The 17,286-nt window shown below is 43.7% G+C and overlaps 1 protein-coding gene across 2 annotated transcripts in view; it reads right to left on the bottom strand.

Annotated features, from left to right (window-relative positions):
• Positions 1–1,453: 1,453 nt before the first annotated feature.
• The window catches only part of swt1 (SWT1 RNA endoribonuclease homolog), a 28,507-nt gene continuing 12,674 nt past the window's right edge, over positions 1,454–17,286 (bottom strand). For both annotated transcript variants that reach the window (XM_061240660.1, XM_061240661.1), the window contains 8 exons: positions 16,817–16,995; positions 16,580–16,718; positions 15,578–15,723; positions 14,656–14,819; positions 14,179–14,325; positions 9,994–10,060; positions 9,496–9,563; positions 1,454–3,185 (listed from right to left, as the gene is read on the bottom strand). In XM_061240660.1, the coding sequence (XP_061096644.1) occupies positions 3,080–3,185; positions 9,496–9,563; positions 9,994–10,060; positions 14,179–14,325; positions 14,656–14,819; positions 15,578–15,723; positions 16,580–16,718; positions 16,817–16,995 (1,016 nt within the window). In that variant the 3' untranslated portion in view covers positions 1,454–3,079. The remainder of the gene's footprint in view (positions 3,186–9,495; positions 9,564–9,993; positions 10,061–14,178; positions 14,326–14,655; positions 14,820–15,577; positions 15,724–16,579; positions 16,719–16,816; positions 16,996–17,286) is intronic.

Below are 17,286 nucleotides of genomic sequence, written 5' to 3'. Positions count from 1 at the left end.
CCTACAGCAGCATTATTCGTAATCATGAGTTTCATTTATATGCCTAAAAACTGGACATATTGTAAAATTATCAAGTTTAGGTACAGCTCCTGACACTATCGTTAATAATGCAATTTGGCCGTATCAAATTGTAGCTTCTGATTACAAAAGAAATGTCCAACTCACTAAGCTGATGTTGGAATGGTTAGTTTCTTCATATCCACCAGAAAACTGGTTTTGCAACCTGCTGTCTTTGCACAAAGCACATTTTGGCAGGTAACCGTAATTAATTTTCCATTTCCCAACAGGAATACTAGAAACCTCACCATTTCCACAGGGACTTCATTCAGAGGGTTTTTTTTGTCTGTGCCCAATTCTTGTGCCAAACTCTAATTCTGGAAGGATTACCATAATCTGGATGATGAGCAGGGTTCCTGATTGGAAGCAGGACACGTTTGTCTGAGTCATGTGACCATGGACCAAATAAGGCATGGGCAGGCTCTGTTTCTGAACTGTCACCAAGAGTGGCTACTAATCTCCTCCATTCACAAATACAAGTCCCTGATCTCCTGAATCACATTATGTCAAGTGGATATGGAAGGGGAAGTAGGCTAAGAAACATGGGGCCAGAAGTGAAGCCTTCCATTGGACGTTTTCGTGGGGTCTCTAGTTCTGTAACTGCCCACCGAGTAATCTCATTTTACAGCCGTGTTCACCAGTGGAAGCCTCCACAGATGTCAAATGTTAAATTCTGTGAACTGGACAAGGCATATGCCACACAAATATATGCAAGTCTTCCCTTCCTATGAAGAACAAAGATATTTTGTTTCACCAGTTAAAGGAGTTGGTGGCAAATTTCTAGTAGGAATCGAATCTAAAGGTGGGGAGATTAGCCGTTCACCAGTAACATTCCGCTTGTTGAAAAACCACTTGTAAGCAGTGCCTTTTGTTTCAGGCTAGGGTATTATATGTTTGGGTGTGGAACTGTCCATTGTATTCAACTGTATGGGGGCACATTTCACAGGAACAATAAATCTGTAATAAAATAGGGAGGTATTAAACAGGAAGGAGAACTGAAAATGATGCTTGAGAGATTAGGTGACCTAGTAAGAATCAGTTTCCGTTGTCAGAGAGCCCCATCGCAGGCAGACGCTGTGTTTCTGCCACATGCCCCAAGACCTGAAGCTCAGCATTAGCTGGAGCCAGTGACACTGCAGCCACCACCTCGTCTTCTCTCACCTCGGCCCCTGCGAAACATTATGTGAGCAAGTTGCCTGATTTAAATATGGCCACTCACACTCACTAATCTCCTGTTGCTCTCGTTACAAATCCGCCAAGACGTCGTTCCTCTTCCTACTACTGTATCACCGCAAGGTAACAAGCAGCTCACACTGCTGGGCCTCACGCTGCTCTCCATAAGGAACATTCTGGAAGATTACAAGGACCAATAGCTCATAAATCCAGTCCAATAGCCTTTTGTGCCATTTGTGTTTTTTATATTAGCAAATTGTTCACCAAATATATTAAAATACAACATAATGAAAAATAAAAAAAGTTACATATTTACATGTATAACAGAGGAACTGCTTAAGCATTTGAAATTAACAATTTTATGACAGCTCATAAACGGTTTTAAACTTTAAAAGTTTGATCAATTTGCCATGTTGCTTTAAATATTATTCAAAAACCCTTTGGTACAATTATCATCCTGAGTACAGAAAACTGCCCCTTACACTACACAGTCCAGTAATAACTGTTATTTCTGTAAAAAAAAATCTGTTGAAAGTACACAAGCCTGAGATGAGAGGAGTAGATTTGATGTGATGTACTATAGTGTAGAACATAGGCTTCCAGATTATTAAGTAGCCACAGACAATACTGAACATGCCAAGACAGAATTAGTTGTGTGCAACAAAATGAAAAAAAGCAACTGAAAAAAAAAAGAAAATAATAAAAATCAGTAACTCCACTTACAGCACTTAGCAAAATTCTCCTGGGCTTGGAGGTGGAGCTAAATGTTTAAGTGTAGAAATATTGAATGCCAGTTCTGTTTTTAATACAGATACATATTGGCCCTTGTGCTCTGGGCACATAAATTATGAATGTCTCAAAACAAAGATGGCAAAAACCCCAGCACTGGGACTTATTAAAGGGAAGTCAGATTCATTCACTCATCCTCCATCCTCCATCCTTCCACAATAGCACTTTTCACACTCTTTTAAGTGCCTGCGAACGACATAAACAAAATTACAGAAAACAAAAAATAGATTAAAAAAAATGACACATTAGAGTTTGCTATACGGTTCTGTCAGATCATATCTTCAATTGGACTCACATAACTATTTATATAATGTCTTTGGAAGGATACCAGAAACTCCTATCAAAAATACCAAAGAACTGAGATAATTTCAAGATCTCCTCCACAAGAAAGACAACATTCATGTCAGTATGCATAGCTTCACTCCAACTTATAGGAGACATTTTTCTGAGCTTTGAACAGTGCTACTGGGTAAGTGAGGTATCAGCTCCAGGTGTGAGAATGAGCTTCTGTTTAGTGACCTGGATCAAATACATAATTGTTTTGCATTCAGAAACTTTTCTGTGCTCGACTTGCCTGGAGCAATTGAGCCAACCAAGCGGACCAGAAGGTGGGGCTTGTACTTTTTGAGAGGTTCCAATACACCAGACAAGCTCAGTAAAACTTAGAAAAGTATTTGAATCCAAAGCAATTACATATTTCACCCAGGTCTGCTGTGTGTGCAAGCATGAGTCTGTATAGGGGCAGCCCAGAGCCTAGTGGCTAAGGTGCTTGACTGGTACCCGAATGGTTGGTGATTCAAGCCCCTCTGTAGAGACAATAAGATCAGTGCAGCTACTGGGCCCATGAGCAAGGCCCTTAACCACACACTGCTCCAGTCTAATCAACTTAGCGTAATCAGCAGTAAGTCGCTTTGGATAAAAGTGACATTACTGTAATGTAATCAGCTAAATAACTGTAATGTACGGTATGGATGTGTACTTGTATCGTATGTGTGAGAGTGTGAGGGCAAGGGCGACGTGAAGAGATGCAGTGTTCTGGCACTATGTCATGAGCTGCTGCTCAGCACCAGGAGCTGCTCCCTGCTCGCTGGCCCACAGCCGAGGCACAGCGGTCCAGACTGGAGCTCAGGTCCATCAGCTGGCTCCCGCCCACACGCAACTTCTCCCTGAAACACAGCAGACAGGACCAAAACCAATCAGAGCTGAAACACAGCAGTCAGAACAGAGCTTAAACACAGCAGACAGAACCAGTCAGAGCTGAAACACAGCAGACAGATCCAATCCGAGCTGAAACACAGCAGACAGAACCAGTCAGAGCTGAAACACAGCAGACAGAACCAATCCGAGCTGAAACACAGCAGACAGAACCAATTAGAGCTGAAACACAGCGGACAGAACCAATCAGAGCTGAAACACAGCAGACAGAACCAATCCGAGCTGAATTTCAGCAGACAGCACCAGTCAAAGCTGAAACAACAGCAGACAGAACCAGTCAAAGCTAAAACACAGCAGTCAAAACAGAACTTAAACACAGCAGACAGAATCAGTCAGAGCTGAATTGCAACAGTCAGAACCAGTCAAGAGTTGAATCAGAGCAAACGGTATATTAAGTTTCTATGTGGTTTTTGCCTTGCTGCTCTTGTAATTGCTTTAAATCTCCTGATGGTTTCCACATAAACACACTGTATGTAGACATGAAGCCACAGTAAAGAGGGTTTGTTTGACAGTACACTGTGTTCTCCAAGTAAAACTGACTGAAAGAGGAAGAAAGCACTACCCTAGGTAACAGTGGGAGTCAATGCTCTGCACATATTCCCATCCAATTAACCTGCAACAGCAGTGTCCCGCTGCTTGCATAATTGTCTCTGCTTGTTGCAATCTCGAGAAAATGTGTACTTGATATGCGTTCCCTGTGGAGCGACTGCTGTGTCTGCAAAGCATTCATGATGGAAATAAACATAATTTATACTAAAGACAAAAAATTTACATTTACACTCTCTGATAACCTTTTCTAATATCATTATCATGCGAGACAAACACCGAACAGATTACCGTAATGTATTTTGCTCAAAGAAATTGATTAATGCTTTTAAAAAGAATTACAGTTCACTGAGTACAGTATCAAGCCAACCCCTATATTCAAAAGCCGGTCTGGGGGTTTTTGAATCGAGCATCCATCTGAGAAACTCGTTCTCATTGCAGTGACACACCCAATGTGATCCTGTCAATACCAGTTACACAGTGCTACAACTGTGGCCAGCAGCACGTTTGGCCTTAAAGTTGACCAGGGACAAAGGGCTTCAGCCAGTAGGACACTTCCTGACTCATTATGATTCTTGCAATAGTGACTCTGCAAACTGCAGCTCATCTGATGGAGTGGCAGTGGGTTACCAGTGTTTGAGGACATACATGCTAGTCTGCCCTCTCATGAATGAACAGAGGATGAGCCAGAAGGTATGATTCACCATTCCAAATCCAGAGGAAAATAAAGATGATTTTTCTTCATAGTAAAACATGACATTGACAACATTACATCCAAAATATCTCACACATTTTTGGCCCGATGAATGCAATTCTACTGTCATAATACTGTGGTTTTGACAGATTTTTGGGCAAAAGGTTACTAAATGCTGCTCCACGTGCCATCTGTGGTTAACAGGGAGACAGAACCATAGACCCAAAAGGACATAGATACTCTTCAGGCCCTGCCAAGCCCACCTACAGTATGTGTACACTGTAAGAGGTCCTTACTGCATTGCATGTGCCTCACAACACAGGGGCCTCCACAGCCTTCTGAATCGAAGCACTGTTGATGGATTTCCACTCCAGTGCTCCTCGTCTGAACTCTGGTTGGCCAAATAATTCTCTGCCAGGGTCTTTAATGGCCTCTATTTCATGGATCACCTGCAGCCACCCACCTCGCTGACACATAACAGGGTCAAAGGAGGACTACACAGAGCAGGGGGTGTACAGTCAAACGCTAGCATGCTAAAGGGCTAGCTTGCTAGTTTAGTTCCTTGGCCTCGATGTTATACAAGAGCACAAGAATGTACATCCTCCCTCTCATCTCTCACTGGTTATGTAAAGGCAGCACAGTGGGGAGTGAGGAGACGGGTTTCAACACACGACACTGGAGCTAACCCTACTCCTGCTGTCAGATCTGATTCGGTCACGCTTCTCAACTCGGTCAAAACTGTCCGACGTCCCTGCACCATGACGTCCTTCGTCACACCAACAAGATATGTTTTTCCATGGGTCATACGAAGAATAGACGCTGTCTCAGTTCAAGCACGGTGTCCTGTGGTATTCTGCCTCTCTAAGGCATGGTGCGGTGATCTACTCTGTCTGCGTACCGAAACCTCTCACTGCAGATATTCTGAGCTTCATAAATCCTCCAAAAGCCAGCTTCACGTTATATGAACACCGTCTCCCTGAGATGCGCTGCTTCTATTTATAGGGACCGAGCACAACTCTCTCTGGACGCCCTGGCAGATAATAAAGGCACAGCTTGCTTTTCAGCGGGAAGTCTGCTGTCAAGCAAGACTCACGGAAAGCACACAGAGCCCAGGTCTAAAGGTGATGAGATTTTGATGTAGTGGGCACAGTTCTTTCTGGGGAAATACTGTCTCAGTCTGCAGCTCCTACTCCAGCTCATTGCGGAGTGTATGCAGCTCTGCACATTCCTATAGCACAACCTTACAGCTCTGAGAAAATGAGAAATCGTACACACCATCACTGCAGCTTAATAGAGCTGGGTGGGTGAATGAAGCTGATCGTTCTCTGTAAGATTGGACACCCCCCCACCCCCCGCCCTCATCTACTGGAGCACAGCGTGTTCTACCCCCCCCCCCGACATCATGTGCGGAAAGTCCCTGCCCACAATTTCATAATTCTCAAGAATGCAGTTGGGAGAGATTATTTACGTAATCTGTTTTTAAAAGAACTTCAAGATAATTTGGCCCACAAAGATCACTTCACGGCCATATAACAAGCTGAAAGGGGGCATTTCCGCTTTTTTTTATTATTTTTTTTATTTTATTTTTTTACTTGCTTTTGTTCTTTAAATTCTGGAAGTATGCTAACCTGAGAGTTGTGAGTGCTCTGGGTGGAGTGTAGTTACTGTGAAAAAGGCAACGCAGATGCTGGAAACACTTCTGTGTTTCAACACTTCAGCAACACTTCACTCATTTAAGAGACTGGGTCACAACACCATATACTAGTCTCTACATGGCCACTAAAAACAATAGCAAAGAGTATTTAATACAAGCTTCGAGGTACAGTCCATTAACAGGCTTGTTAAAAGCAGTGCCTAGTTCACAAGTAAAACTAAAATGTTCATTTACATGCTTTATTCATGGAATTAGCATAATGTAATTTTTGTCTTCACTGCATCATTTCAGGAGGACTTATTTGCAGCGCCGCAAGAGGGTCACAGATACAAAGTAATGAAGGGGAAGTGGTTATTTGCAGCGGGTGAAAACATCCGCTACAGAAACAAATGGAAAATACAACACGTCAAAACCACGTTAACTCTCTGTGAACCGTGGGGCGAAGGGCTGAGACTCACTCAGCATTTGCGTCAGTTGTCGGTCCGGCCCTGCCTACAGCGTCGAGCTTGGTGAAGCAGGTAATCTCACCCGTCACCGGGCAGGTACACACTGGCTGGATTGACTCCCAGGGAACCATGGGATCTCTATTGTTCCATGAGAGTGATATATTACCTGCTCAGATAGAGCGGGAGGCAACCCAACTCTAATTTAACTTTCATTTTATATAAAATTTCTCCCTATTTACTCTTCTAATGCAATGTCTCTCTTTGTATCCTTCAATTAAAATAATGTATATAGACTTTTTTAGGTGAGGTTCTAGCATAAGCTCCTTGGGGTTTTCTCCATATTGTTGAAATATTTGTTCTGTATAACTATCCTGAATTGTACATTTGCACAAAAGATTAAATAAATAAACAAAACAATTACGTAACTGGTCAGTGCTACATTTGGCTTGGCTCTGCAGCTGAGCTCCACACTGACCCCTACCTGCAGGGGTGGGGAAAGCGCTCTGCGCGCCTGAGAACAGGACGCGGGCTGCAGGACAGCGTGCAGGGGGAGGCTTCAGAGACAGAGTGTCTGAGCTCATTCAGTCCCACAGCACGCACACAGAGGCACAGCTCAGCACTGGCGCAGTGCGATAACACCACAGCCCAGACCTCAGCCTGTCGCCGGGTAACAGTGCGACGCAGCTCCCTCTGCGCGCGCGCGCGCACACACACACACACACACACACACACACACACACACACACACACACACACACACACACACACAGGTAGAGGTGGAGGCAAACACAAACACACACACACAGACACACAAACACACACTCACAGGTAGAGGTAGGGGCAAACACAAACACACAGACACAGACACACAAACTCACAGGTAGAGGTAGAGGCAAACACAAACACACAGACACACAAACACACACTCACAGGTAGAGGTAAACAAACACACACGTACGCTACATTGTACAGCCATTATAACCCTTTACTACAGTGCACAGCCATTAAAACCCTTTACTACAGTCTACAGCCACTAAAACCCTTTACTACAGTGGACAGTGATTAAAACCCTTTACAACAGTGTACAGCCATTAAAACCATTTACTACAGTGTACAGCCATTAAAACCCTTTAATACAGTGTACAGCCATTAAAACCCTTTACTACAGTGCACAGCCATTAAAAACCTTTACTAGAGTGTACAGTGATTAAAACCCTTTACTACAGTGTACAGCCATTACAACCCTTTACTACAGTGTACAGCCATTCAAACCCTTTAATACAGGGTACAGCCATTAAAACCCTTTACTACAGTGTACAGCCATTAAAACCCTTTAATACAGTGTACAGCCATTAAAACCATTTACTACAGTGTACAGCCATTAAAACCCTTTACTACAGTGTACAGCCATTAAAAACCTTTACTATAGTGTATAGCAATTAAAACCCTTTACAACAGTGGACAGTGATTAAAACCCTTTACAACAGCGTACAGCCATTAAAACCTTTTACTCTAGTGTACAGCCAATGCAACTGTAATTTCAATGCAACCTAGCGCAGTACAACTCCCTTTGGAATATAAACCTAATAAAGGAGTAGATTCTATACAAATAACATTCTCTGCCTCTGAAGCCATATACATAATCACATAGAAAACCACGGATTTTGACAGAATTACTACAGAAAGTACATTTAACAGACACACCCACACTTTCATACAGTCACACATATACACGCACGCACGCACGCACGCACAAACTAGCAAGTTCACACATGGGCCCGGACACACACACACACACACACACACACACACACACACACACACACACACACACACACACACACACACACACACACACACACACACACACACAGAGGAACTTGTGGTGTTTTCGTAGCAGAACGTAGCCCGCTTCCCCCAAAAACAAATAGGTGAGAAAAAAAACGAGTGAAACAAATGAGCCAGCAAAGTGAGAGGGCAAGGAGGAGATGCTGGGTGCTCGGGGGAAGAACAGGAGGGGAAATGTTTGGCTCAGTCCATATGGACTCTTCACTGTGGGGAACAGGTGCTAAGTGCCACACATCTCACGGTGCTCACGTTTGATGGCATGGAGACCAGGTTTCCAAGAGCAACCCTGAAGTGGGGAGGCCCACTCAGCAGAACAGTGGCTTGAAACAAGAGTCCGGCACACAAACAAAGCAGACATGCCCCAGCTTGCCCACAGACAGTGTGGACTACCTGCCCTCTCCTCTCTGTCAATGGTTTCCATTGTGCAAACCGCACGTGACGCATCACACAGGTCCTGCGCTCGTTACACAGGTCCTGTGCTCGTTAACCTAAAGGCGCCTCGGCTCAATGGCCTATGTGTTTCGTATGAAGATTAAAGAATCGGTGCATGAAGAAAACAGATTTATGGATTAAAAGATAATGCATCTGAATGCTGTCCGTTGCAAAAAGTCAAAGAGTTTGTTCATGAGATTCTATTGGGAGTATCTTTATCTTAACTTTGTATGTATACATGCAACTGGTGCTGGAGATTTGAACTATTGTGTAGAAAAATTTAGAAAAACAAGCCTTTCGTTCAGATGTCAAAAATATAAGAAGAAAACCCTCAGGAAATGTTTCAGCCAGACATGCTAAACGGACACTTACATAAAGTGTCTCTCATAAAAATGCAGCTATAAAAATGTGGGGCACATGGTGGTTGAAGGAAGTTTCCCTGCACTGTATATCAATTTGAGATCATGAGATGAAAGACATTGTATAAATAAAACCTATTAATATTATTATTATGTCATACTCAGCATAATCACCAGGTTTCATTTCTCTTTGACAATTGCCTGCCGTCTTTTAAACAAACACTGTGCGTTGCAATGCCCCTGGAAGAAACAGAATACATAATGTGTTTGTATAAGACCGACCTGTATTCCTGCTGAGAAAGGCATTTGAACAGATCTTCAGCAGTGAAGGAGGGCTTCATGGTCGCAATCTATAATAAAGGGCCACATGGAACAATTTAGCATGATCGGACACAGTAAAACACTGAAAAAAATTCCCTTGCTATATATAATAATATTTTAATCTTATACCATGTCTACTTAGTTTATATCACACAGACTTGAAAATGCAAGAAAAATACACTTCAAGTTTTCTTTCAAACATTTGCACAGTCTATAAAAAAAAATTAAGTAGTCATTCATCATCATTACCAAAGACTCATTTTAATTATTGAATGAATTGAATAATTTATAGCCTATATCGAGACTTTACTCTCGCTATACGAAGATCCTGTACACTTCACTGCAGAAGGAGATGAGCAGTAAAATATGAATGTAATGACGGTATTATTTATGTGCGGGAGCAGCTGAATGTGGAGCATTGGGACACCGTGCTTGCCGAGGTTGGAGAGGGACCTTTACCTCACAGCTGCTGATGAATGCCAGCAGGCCCTGCACGTCCTCAAAGCTACTCTTCGACAACAGCACCCTGCGGAGGAGCAAACTCATTTTACACACACTCAATCCATAATATTAATATCTCAACCCAAAAAGCAGTCATGGGCCAAAATATATTTAATACATTCAGACATAAACCCAATTCTCTTTTGACCATTACTGTGAGTGGAAAAGGAAACTCTACAGCAGGGGTGCATTGGTTCACTCCTGTACTTGAGCCGAGTAAAATCTTTAAGTCTGCAGTGGTAGCTGGTGCATATGTCGGACAAATGTCAGATCGAGGTATTATTAGCGAATTAAATAATTAAGAGCAGAAACTGAAGCGGATTGGCCCTTGCTGTGCACCCCTGGTCTACAGGAAACGCATTAACAGTATGAGGGGAGAATACAGAGAAGGAGCGATGGAAGGGGAGGGTGAGAAAGGGATGGAGAAAGAGAGCAGAAGGAGGGGAACAGGAGAGGGGGGGTTAGCGGGGAGAAGTAATTTCGCCGAGCTCTGCCTGCATTATACATAATTCCATATTTTCCCCGCAGGTGAATAATGTAGAAAGGTGTGGGCAGCCCGCAGTGAGTCACAGTGCTGTCTCCTAGGGAACGGCAGGAGAGCGGCCTCATTGAGCTCTGCTCAGCACACAGGCCCCCCTCCCCTACAGCTCACACTAAAGCAGCGAACGCTCTTTCAAACGCACTGTACGCATAAATCATCACCGGTAACATTCCTGCAAAAAGCGTGTGAATAGATTAATTCACCCAGTTCCTGCGTCACAGAAATTAGACAGCGTGTTCCATTATTTTATCAATGTTTGTTAAGTAGAAATCAGTCTTTTCAGGCTGAATAGATAATTGTACACATTCCGGTGCCATGGCTGATGCAATGGCATGACACACATACACAGACACATGCACACACATATACACACACACACACACACACACACGCGCGCGCAGTCACGCTCACGCACGCACATGCACGCACACATGCACACACACATGCACATGCACAAACACACAGAGGCACACATGCACAGGTGCACACACACGCACACGCACACAGGCACACAGGAGCACAGGAGCACACACAGGCACACACACACACACACACACACACACACACACACACAGACACAGACACAGACACAGACAGACACAGACACACACACACACACACACACACACAGGCGCACACAAACACAGACACATGCACACAGACACACATGCGTGCGTACATACATACATACATACACACACACACACATACACACACACAGACACACAGGCGTACATACATACATACACAAATGTACATACTTACACGTACATGCATGCGCAACCACACACTCACACAACCGGCACAGCGTATACAGAAACAGAAAGCAGTGTATACAGAATCTAGAAAGGCCCAGGAGCACAGGGATGATACAGAAAAGCACCATTTTCCCCTGAACAGAGAGTCTGGTAATGCGCTGATGCAATACTGAAACTCCCCCTGTGAGTAAATGTTGATGTGCGTTTGAGAACACGACGTCCAGGGAGAGATAAGCCATAAATCATAATGACTGGGGACGTGTGTCCCTATCCATCATCTGTCCTCACTGTTACAAATTCATCAGGATTAGCTGATGAATCCAAGGATCCAATCAGCAACCGCACCACTCTGTTTTAGCAGGTTTCCAGTGGCCCCAGGAGACGCAAGCTTCAACTTTACTCTGCAGACTCAGTGACAGCCTAGAAACCTGAATCATTTTAAGCACTGTATGTGCTACTGCATGAAGTATGCAGTATCACTCAAATGTTCAGCAAATGCCTATGCAAAATACTACATACTGCTTAAATTTGTGGAGTCATAAAACAGGCTTACTGTATGTAATTCTCAGAATATCCATACATGTTTTAATGTTGGCATTGATGAAGACATGATTGTTCAACATGTGAAACCATAACGCATTAGATTGCTTCAGCACATAATATTTTAATACATCTCAAAAGAAGAGATGGAACAGAATTACCAATGAGTCAGATTGCTTGCAAAGCAATAATTTGGATGCAAATTATTTCTCAATGCGCCAAATTACAGGCAGTCACTGAAAGGTGATAGATATACTGTAATCCAGCATAATCCAGCAACTTCTCAAATTGGTCCCAAATTACAGAGAAATTATGATTTCTGGTGTTGAATTGAGCCCATAATCCTTCTTTTGCAGAGAGACTGCAATTGCTTTGCCTCTGGCTAAGGAAAGCCCCAAAATGTCCGAACAACGGGCAATGTAGAGCGCCAACGCCTGCTGTGCCTCCCACCTCCCCCACCAGTCCGCGTACCGAGGTTTCGGTGTGTCTGTGCGTTGATTAATGAGCCTGGACTAATGGCCGAGCCTTCAGCCACGGGTTCCAGTTAGAATGTCCTAGCGGTAATTATTTCAGATTCTGCTCCACACACTTCACACACAAAGGGCTCGGCTTCCTAAACCCAACCCTGCAACGAGGCACAATGAGTCGGCACAGTTTAAATGGATTTCCTATCTCCATCTCTTTCCCCTTGGTGAGAAATTAGGTTTAAAAAATGAAGCATGAAAATTGTACTTATTGTGCAGCTCAGTAATTGCTACTTCCACATATACTCAGCAGGAATTACTCATACATTATTGTGATACAAGGTTATGTTGCCCTTGTGCATCGATCTTAGGTACTAGGCATATGTTTTTGAGATATAATTTACCTTTTCTGAAGGTTTTAAGCACAATTGCAGGCTGTGGGATGCTTGCAGCAATAAATTCTTTATATCAAACTGATTTTCCACATATTTTTTTTACTAGCAGCAACACTGCTTTTTTGAAACTTCAAGCAATTGGTACTGTCAATAAAGTAGACCATGTTGCTTTGGTTATTTTCCACTGCTGCACAGGTTAATTTAATAAATAATTTTGTAGGCTAAATCACTTTCGTGACACCATGAACACCCAGCCTTAATTATTGCGTGGTTGCTTAATCTGTACCATACGATAATTTCTTGCCTGGGGCATTGAAATTGTGTTGCATTAATTCTCTCAGTGCATCTGTGAGGCCTACTCCTCGGTCTGTATCATTTTTGCTTGATTACCCCTGCTCTTTAGAGGCGAAAATATTTCAGGCAAAATCGACCCAAGTTAATTGCATGAACTTTAGTAAATTCAAATGAACACATAATCAGCCGCACTTAGCCGCCCGTTATCTTCCCTTAACCACGTATGCAATAAGGAGAGAAGCGCAACATAACTCGGGTAGATGGCAACATACATGGCTGTGCGGATCATATTGTGGGGATCGAATCAGCGACCTTGCGTGTCCCAGTCATGTACCTTAACCACTACGCTACAGGCCAGCACTTTCCATACATTACCTTATCTAATGCTGCAGTCAAAATTCTCTAATTCATGCACCATGAATGAAATACAAAGTGAGTCAGTGGTAGCTGGACAGGATTACAAGTGCCATCTGGGGTTTTATGCACTCTCGCCACAACAATTCTCTAGTTTTACAGGCGTTATGACAGAAATGATTAAAAGGGCCTGACTAGTTGGCTTTAAATCAGACAGAGGGTACTGTTTTGGGAGAAGGTCAGGGAGATGTCTGAGGCTGTGAGAATAGGTCTGAAGGTGAAGGCAGCCTTATAAAAGATCTTAAATATAAATGTCAAGCAGAAGAGCATATTTGAGAATGGCCACAATTCATGGGATATGAAATGGTGACCTTAACAAGAACACGGGCAAACACTTTCAGCATGTGTGTTTTGCCCTCGACGACAGTGGCATAGGCAGGCCTCTGGCACAGGACCAGTAAACACTGAATATCCACGCAAGGGCAGAACAGTTGGTAGCATCGCCTCCACCACTACCTCAGAGTAAATGCTGCAAGTTTTAGATAGTATAAAGCAATATAGTCACTTTCTATAATAACACTGTCGCAAAGTTCTTTCTCTGCTTACCTTTCTTATACAAGTGGTGTACCACAAGGCTCTGTAATGGGCCTGTACTGAATTTGTCTGAAATAATTATTTCTACCTTATTGTTAGATTGGCACATTCATAAGCACAGTATGTTATAAGAAGGCAGAGCAGTATGTTAGAAGTTCAATGCATGGTGCGCAGAATCAAAAGTAGCGTGAGGTCGTTTGTACCTCTGAAGAGACTCAAGTAGCTGTCTGACGGTGAAAATGAGTTTGTGCAGGCAGGACAAGGCCTCCTCAGGAGGGGGAGGCCCGTTGCTAGGCATGCTGGTCTCCAAGGTGCCAGGTATGAACTGGAGAGCTGTAAACACTGCAGAGCTGACGGCAACAGGAGAGAAAAACAAAGCTTTTGAATGTGAACGCGCCTGAAATAAGTGTTTTTAATCTCACAAGACTGCCATCATGTGCAAAGGTTTCTTTTCCCTCCAGGTGAACCTTGCCTAGCCCATATAAAACAGACAAACATCAAATCAGACTGAAATGTTGTTTACTGTAATACCGCTTAAAACAAAAATGATACAAGCACTGATAATGATAATCTGTTAATAAGGCAGACCTGTTCCAATGAAGGGATAAAATAAAGTCACCAGCTTGTGGGCCTGTAACCTTCAATGCTACAACTGGTGGTTTTCTTCTGCTGGTGCTCACCTGATCTGGCACACGTTGTTCCAGATGTTCTCAAACACAGCCCACACCTCATGGTACGAGGGCTGGGCATCAGCCACTCCATCCTCCTCCACGGCCATGAGCACATCGCCGTCACTGCTGGCCTGTGTGCGGCTCCCTGAGGTCTGCTCTGCACCTCTGCTGGACTGCAAGCACACACACACACACACACACACACACATATATATAACATAGCATACAATAACATAAAGTAAAGGAACAGGCCACTCAGCTAAACAAGGCTCACCTTTTCCTACTCCTAGGTGTACCGACTGCGTAGTTTGCCTAAAAGCAGAATAGTATCTAGCACCATATCACCGTATCTGTCTGTCACACACACAGACCTACATCAGAAGGTCAGTACCGAAATAAAGATAAGACACCATTCTTTGTTTGGGACACCGTAGTCTTGTAATTTGCTGCAATGTTTATAGTGGGTCAAAGATTTGTTCTACGGCCTAAAATGAGCCTTGATTTATCACCAAGTAGCTTGTCAATAATAAACGCTTGTAAAGAGCAGAAAAATGCAGTTTGTATGTTAGAATAATCCTTTGGTAGAAAATTCCTTTGGTACAATCCTAACCTGAGAGAGAAAGAACTAAAACCATGGGTGTTTTGGGTAGTATATCATAGTGAGACCTGGCCATGCAGCCAACCTTGGGACGCTGTTTTAAATACAGAAAAATATTTTTTGAAGGCAGACCTGTGTCTGAAACAAAAGAGAGGACAGGCCATGCATTTTAGTGTAGCACACCCGAGGATAACAGAACTGAGGGATAGACCAGGCAGTCTAGAAAACCACACCTGAGGGTAACAGAACTGAGGGCCAGACCGAGCAGTCTAGAAAAGCACACCTGAGGGTAACAGAACTGAGGGCCAGACTGAGCAGTCTAGAAAAGCACACCTGAGACGTGTCCTTCAGAAGCTGTTCCAGCACTGCCAGCGGCTCAGTGAGATTCTTGCCGTAGTCCGGCCTGCAGCTGAAGGCATGCAGCAGTCGGTGAGCCTCCCGTGCTGCCAGGTTGATGGAGATCCTGTCCACCATTTTATCTAAATAAAATGTTAATATTAGCCCTCAACTATTAGCCCTCAACTGAACCAGCGTTCCGACAGGCCCTGAAGCTAACTCTGTAAGTGGAGAGTGGGTTTCCTGATGTGACATTATGTGCTCAAATGTGATATTAAAATAGTCCAGGAATTCCTTTTCCAGAGCCCTATTAAGTTTTACGATTCCTTCTGCTTGTGAAGTGGGGAGAATGGAGCCATTGTATGAGCAGTGTAAAACTACAGACCTAAAAGATTGGTGTGCGTGTATGTGCGTGCGTGCATGTGTGTATGTGTGTATGTGTATGTGTATGTGTGTGTGTATGTCTGTCTGTGTGCCTGTGTGTGTGTGTGTGTGTGTGTGTGTGTGTGTGTTGTGAGAGAGTGGGGGCTGGCAGGTGTGTTGAAGTCTGCCTGTTTATAAGGCCATGTCTCCTCTGTACAGACAGGCAGAGACAGACCCAGACGCTGGAGATGGTGTGGTACTTTTCCATTCCATTCTGTTCCACACACCAGAGAGCCCCTCCCCTCTCTCTCTCTCACACACACACACACGTGGAGGGGAAAACGCACAGGCATGCAAGGTGAGCTCAGAGAGACAGAACCGGGTCACAGTCGCCATCTCTCTCCGCACACATGAAGTGAGAACAGATGCAGGCCACCAGGGCCCAATCAGGACATTCAGTTATGCTTGCTGTGCTATTTTCAATGTTGCATCCAAAACTATATAAATGCTTATATTTCACAAATATACTGTGATAGATTATTGAACCACCCTGAAAAGGACATTATTCCAATATCATATAACGACTGAATATTGTCAGTTTAATGTAACTTATCGTTTTAATTTTAAAATCCCAACCTTTGCAAAGGCTGTCATTGAGGCATTCAACTGAGCCGAGCAGGTTCCTCTTGATGACGTTCCCAAAGACGGCAATCCAGTGCTTCTTAAAGCAGTGAAAGAGGTCAGGCAGGGTCCAGGGCGGCTTCAGGATCACCACCTGCAGCGACAGGAGACGGCGTCACAGCCATAAAGCAGACGCATTACTCAGCAAATTCAGCCACCTGCCCGCCCTTAAAGAGGAAGCCTCCGGTTCACCTCCAGCCACAGGTCGTCGAACGCAGCCTTCATCTCGGACTCCAGGACGAGGGACAGCGCCCCACGCAGGGCTTCCTCAAGCACGGACACGGAGGTGCTGACCTCCCGCTCTTCGTCCACCGCCTTGCTTCTGTTACTCTCACCCCCCTCGTGAATTTGGCTCGGTTTCCAATCCTCAGCTATGTTTAAAGACACAGCACAAACACCAGTCACTGTGGAGCCACAAGGACAGGCCCTGCAGCTGCTGTCCTGGATTGAACTTGTATTTTCCATACAAAATACATCTATTCTAGATATTAATTTGTATCCAATCTCCAATTTACTCAGTTAAACTATAAAGTTTAAAGCTCAATAAATTAACATACTTAGTGAATAAAAAATAATTGGTGAGCACGCTACAAAATGCCCTACATATCAATAGGATTAGACATACTGATGCCTCTTCCAGAACAGCAAGAATTAGACAATTT

The sequence above is a fragment of the Conger conger genome, chromosome 4, assembly GCF_963514075.1.
Source record: "Conger conger chromosome 4, fConCon1.1, whole genome shotgun sequence".
NCBI classification, from domain to species: domain Eukaryota; kingdom Metazoa; phylum Chordata; class Actinopteri; order Anguilliformes; family Congridae; genus Conger; species Conger conger.
Note: the sequence above shows the minus strand (reverse complement) of the source record. Positions and strands in the feature narration are given on the sequence as shown.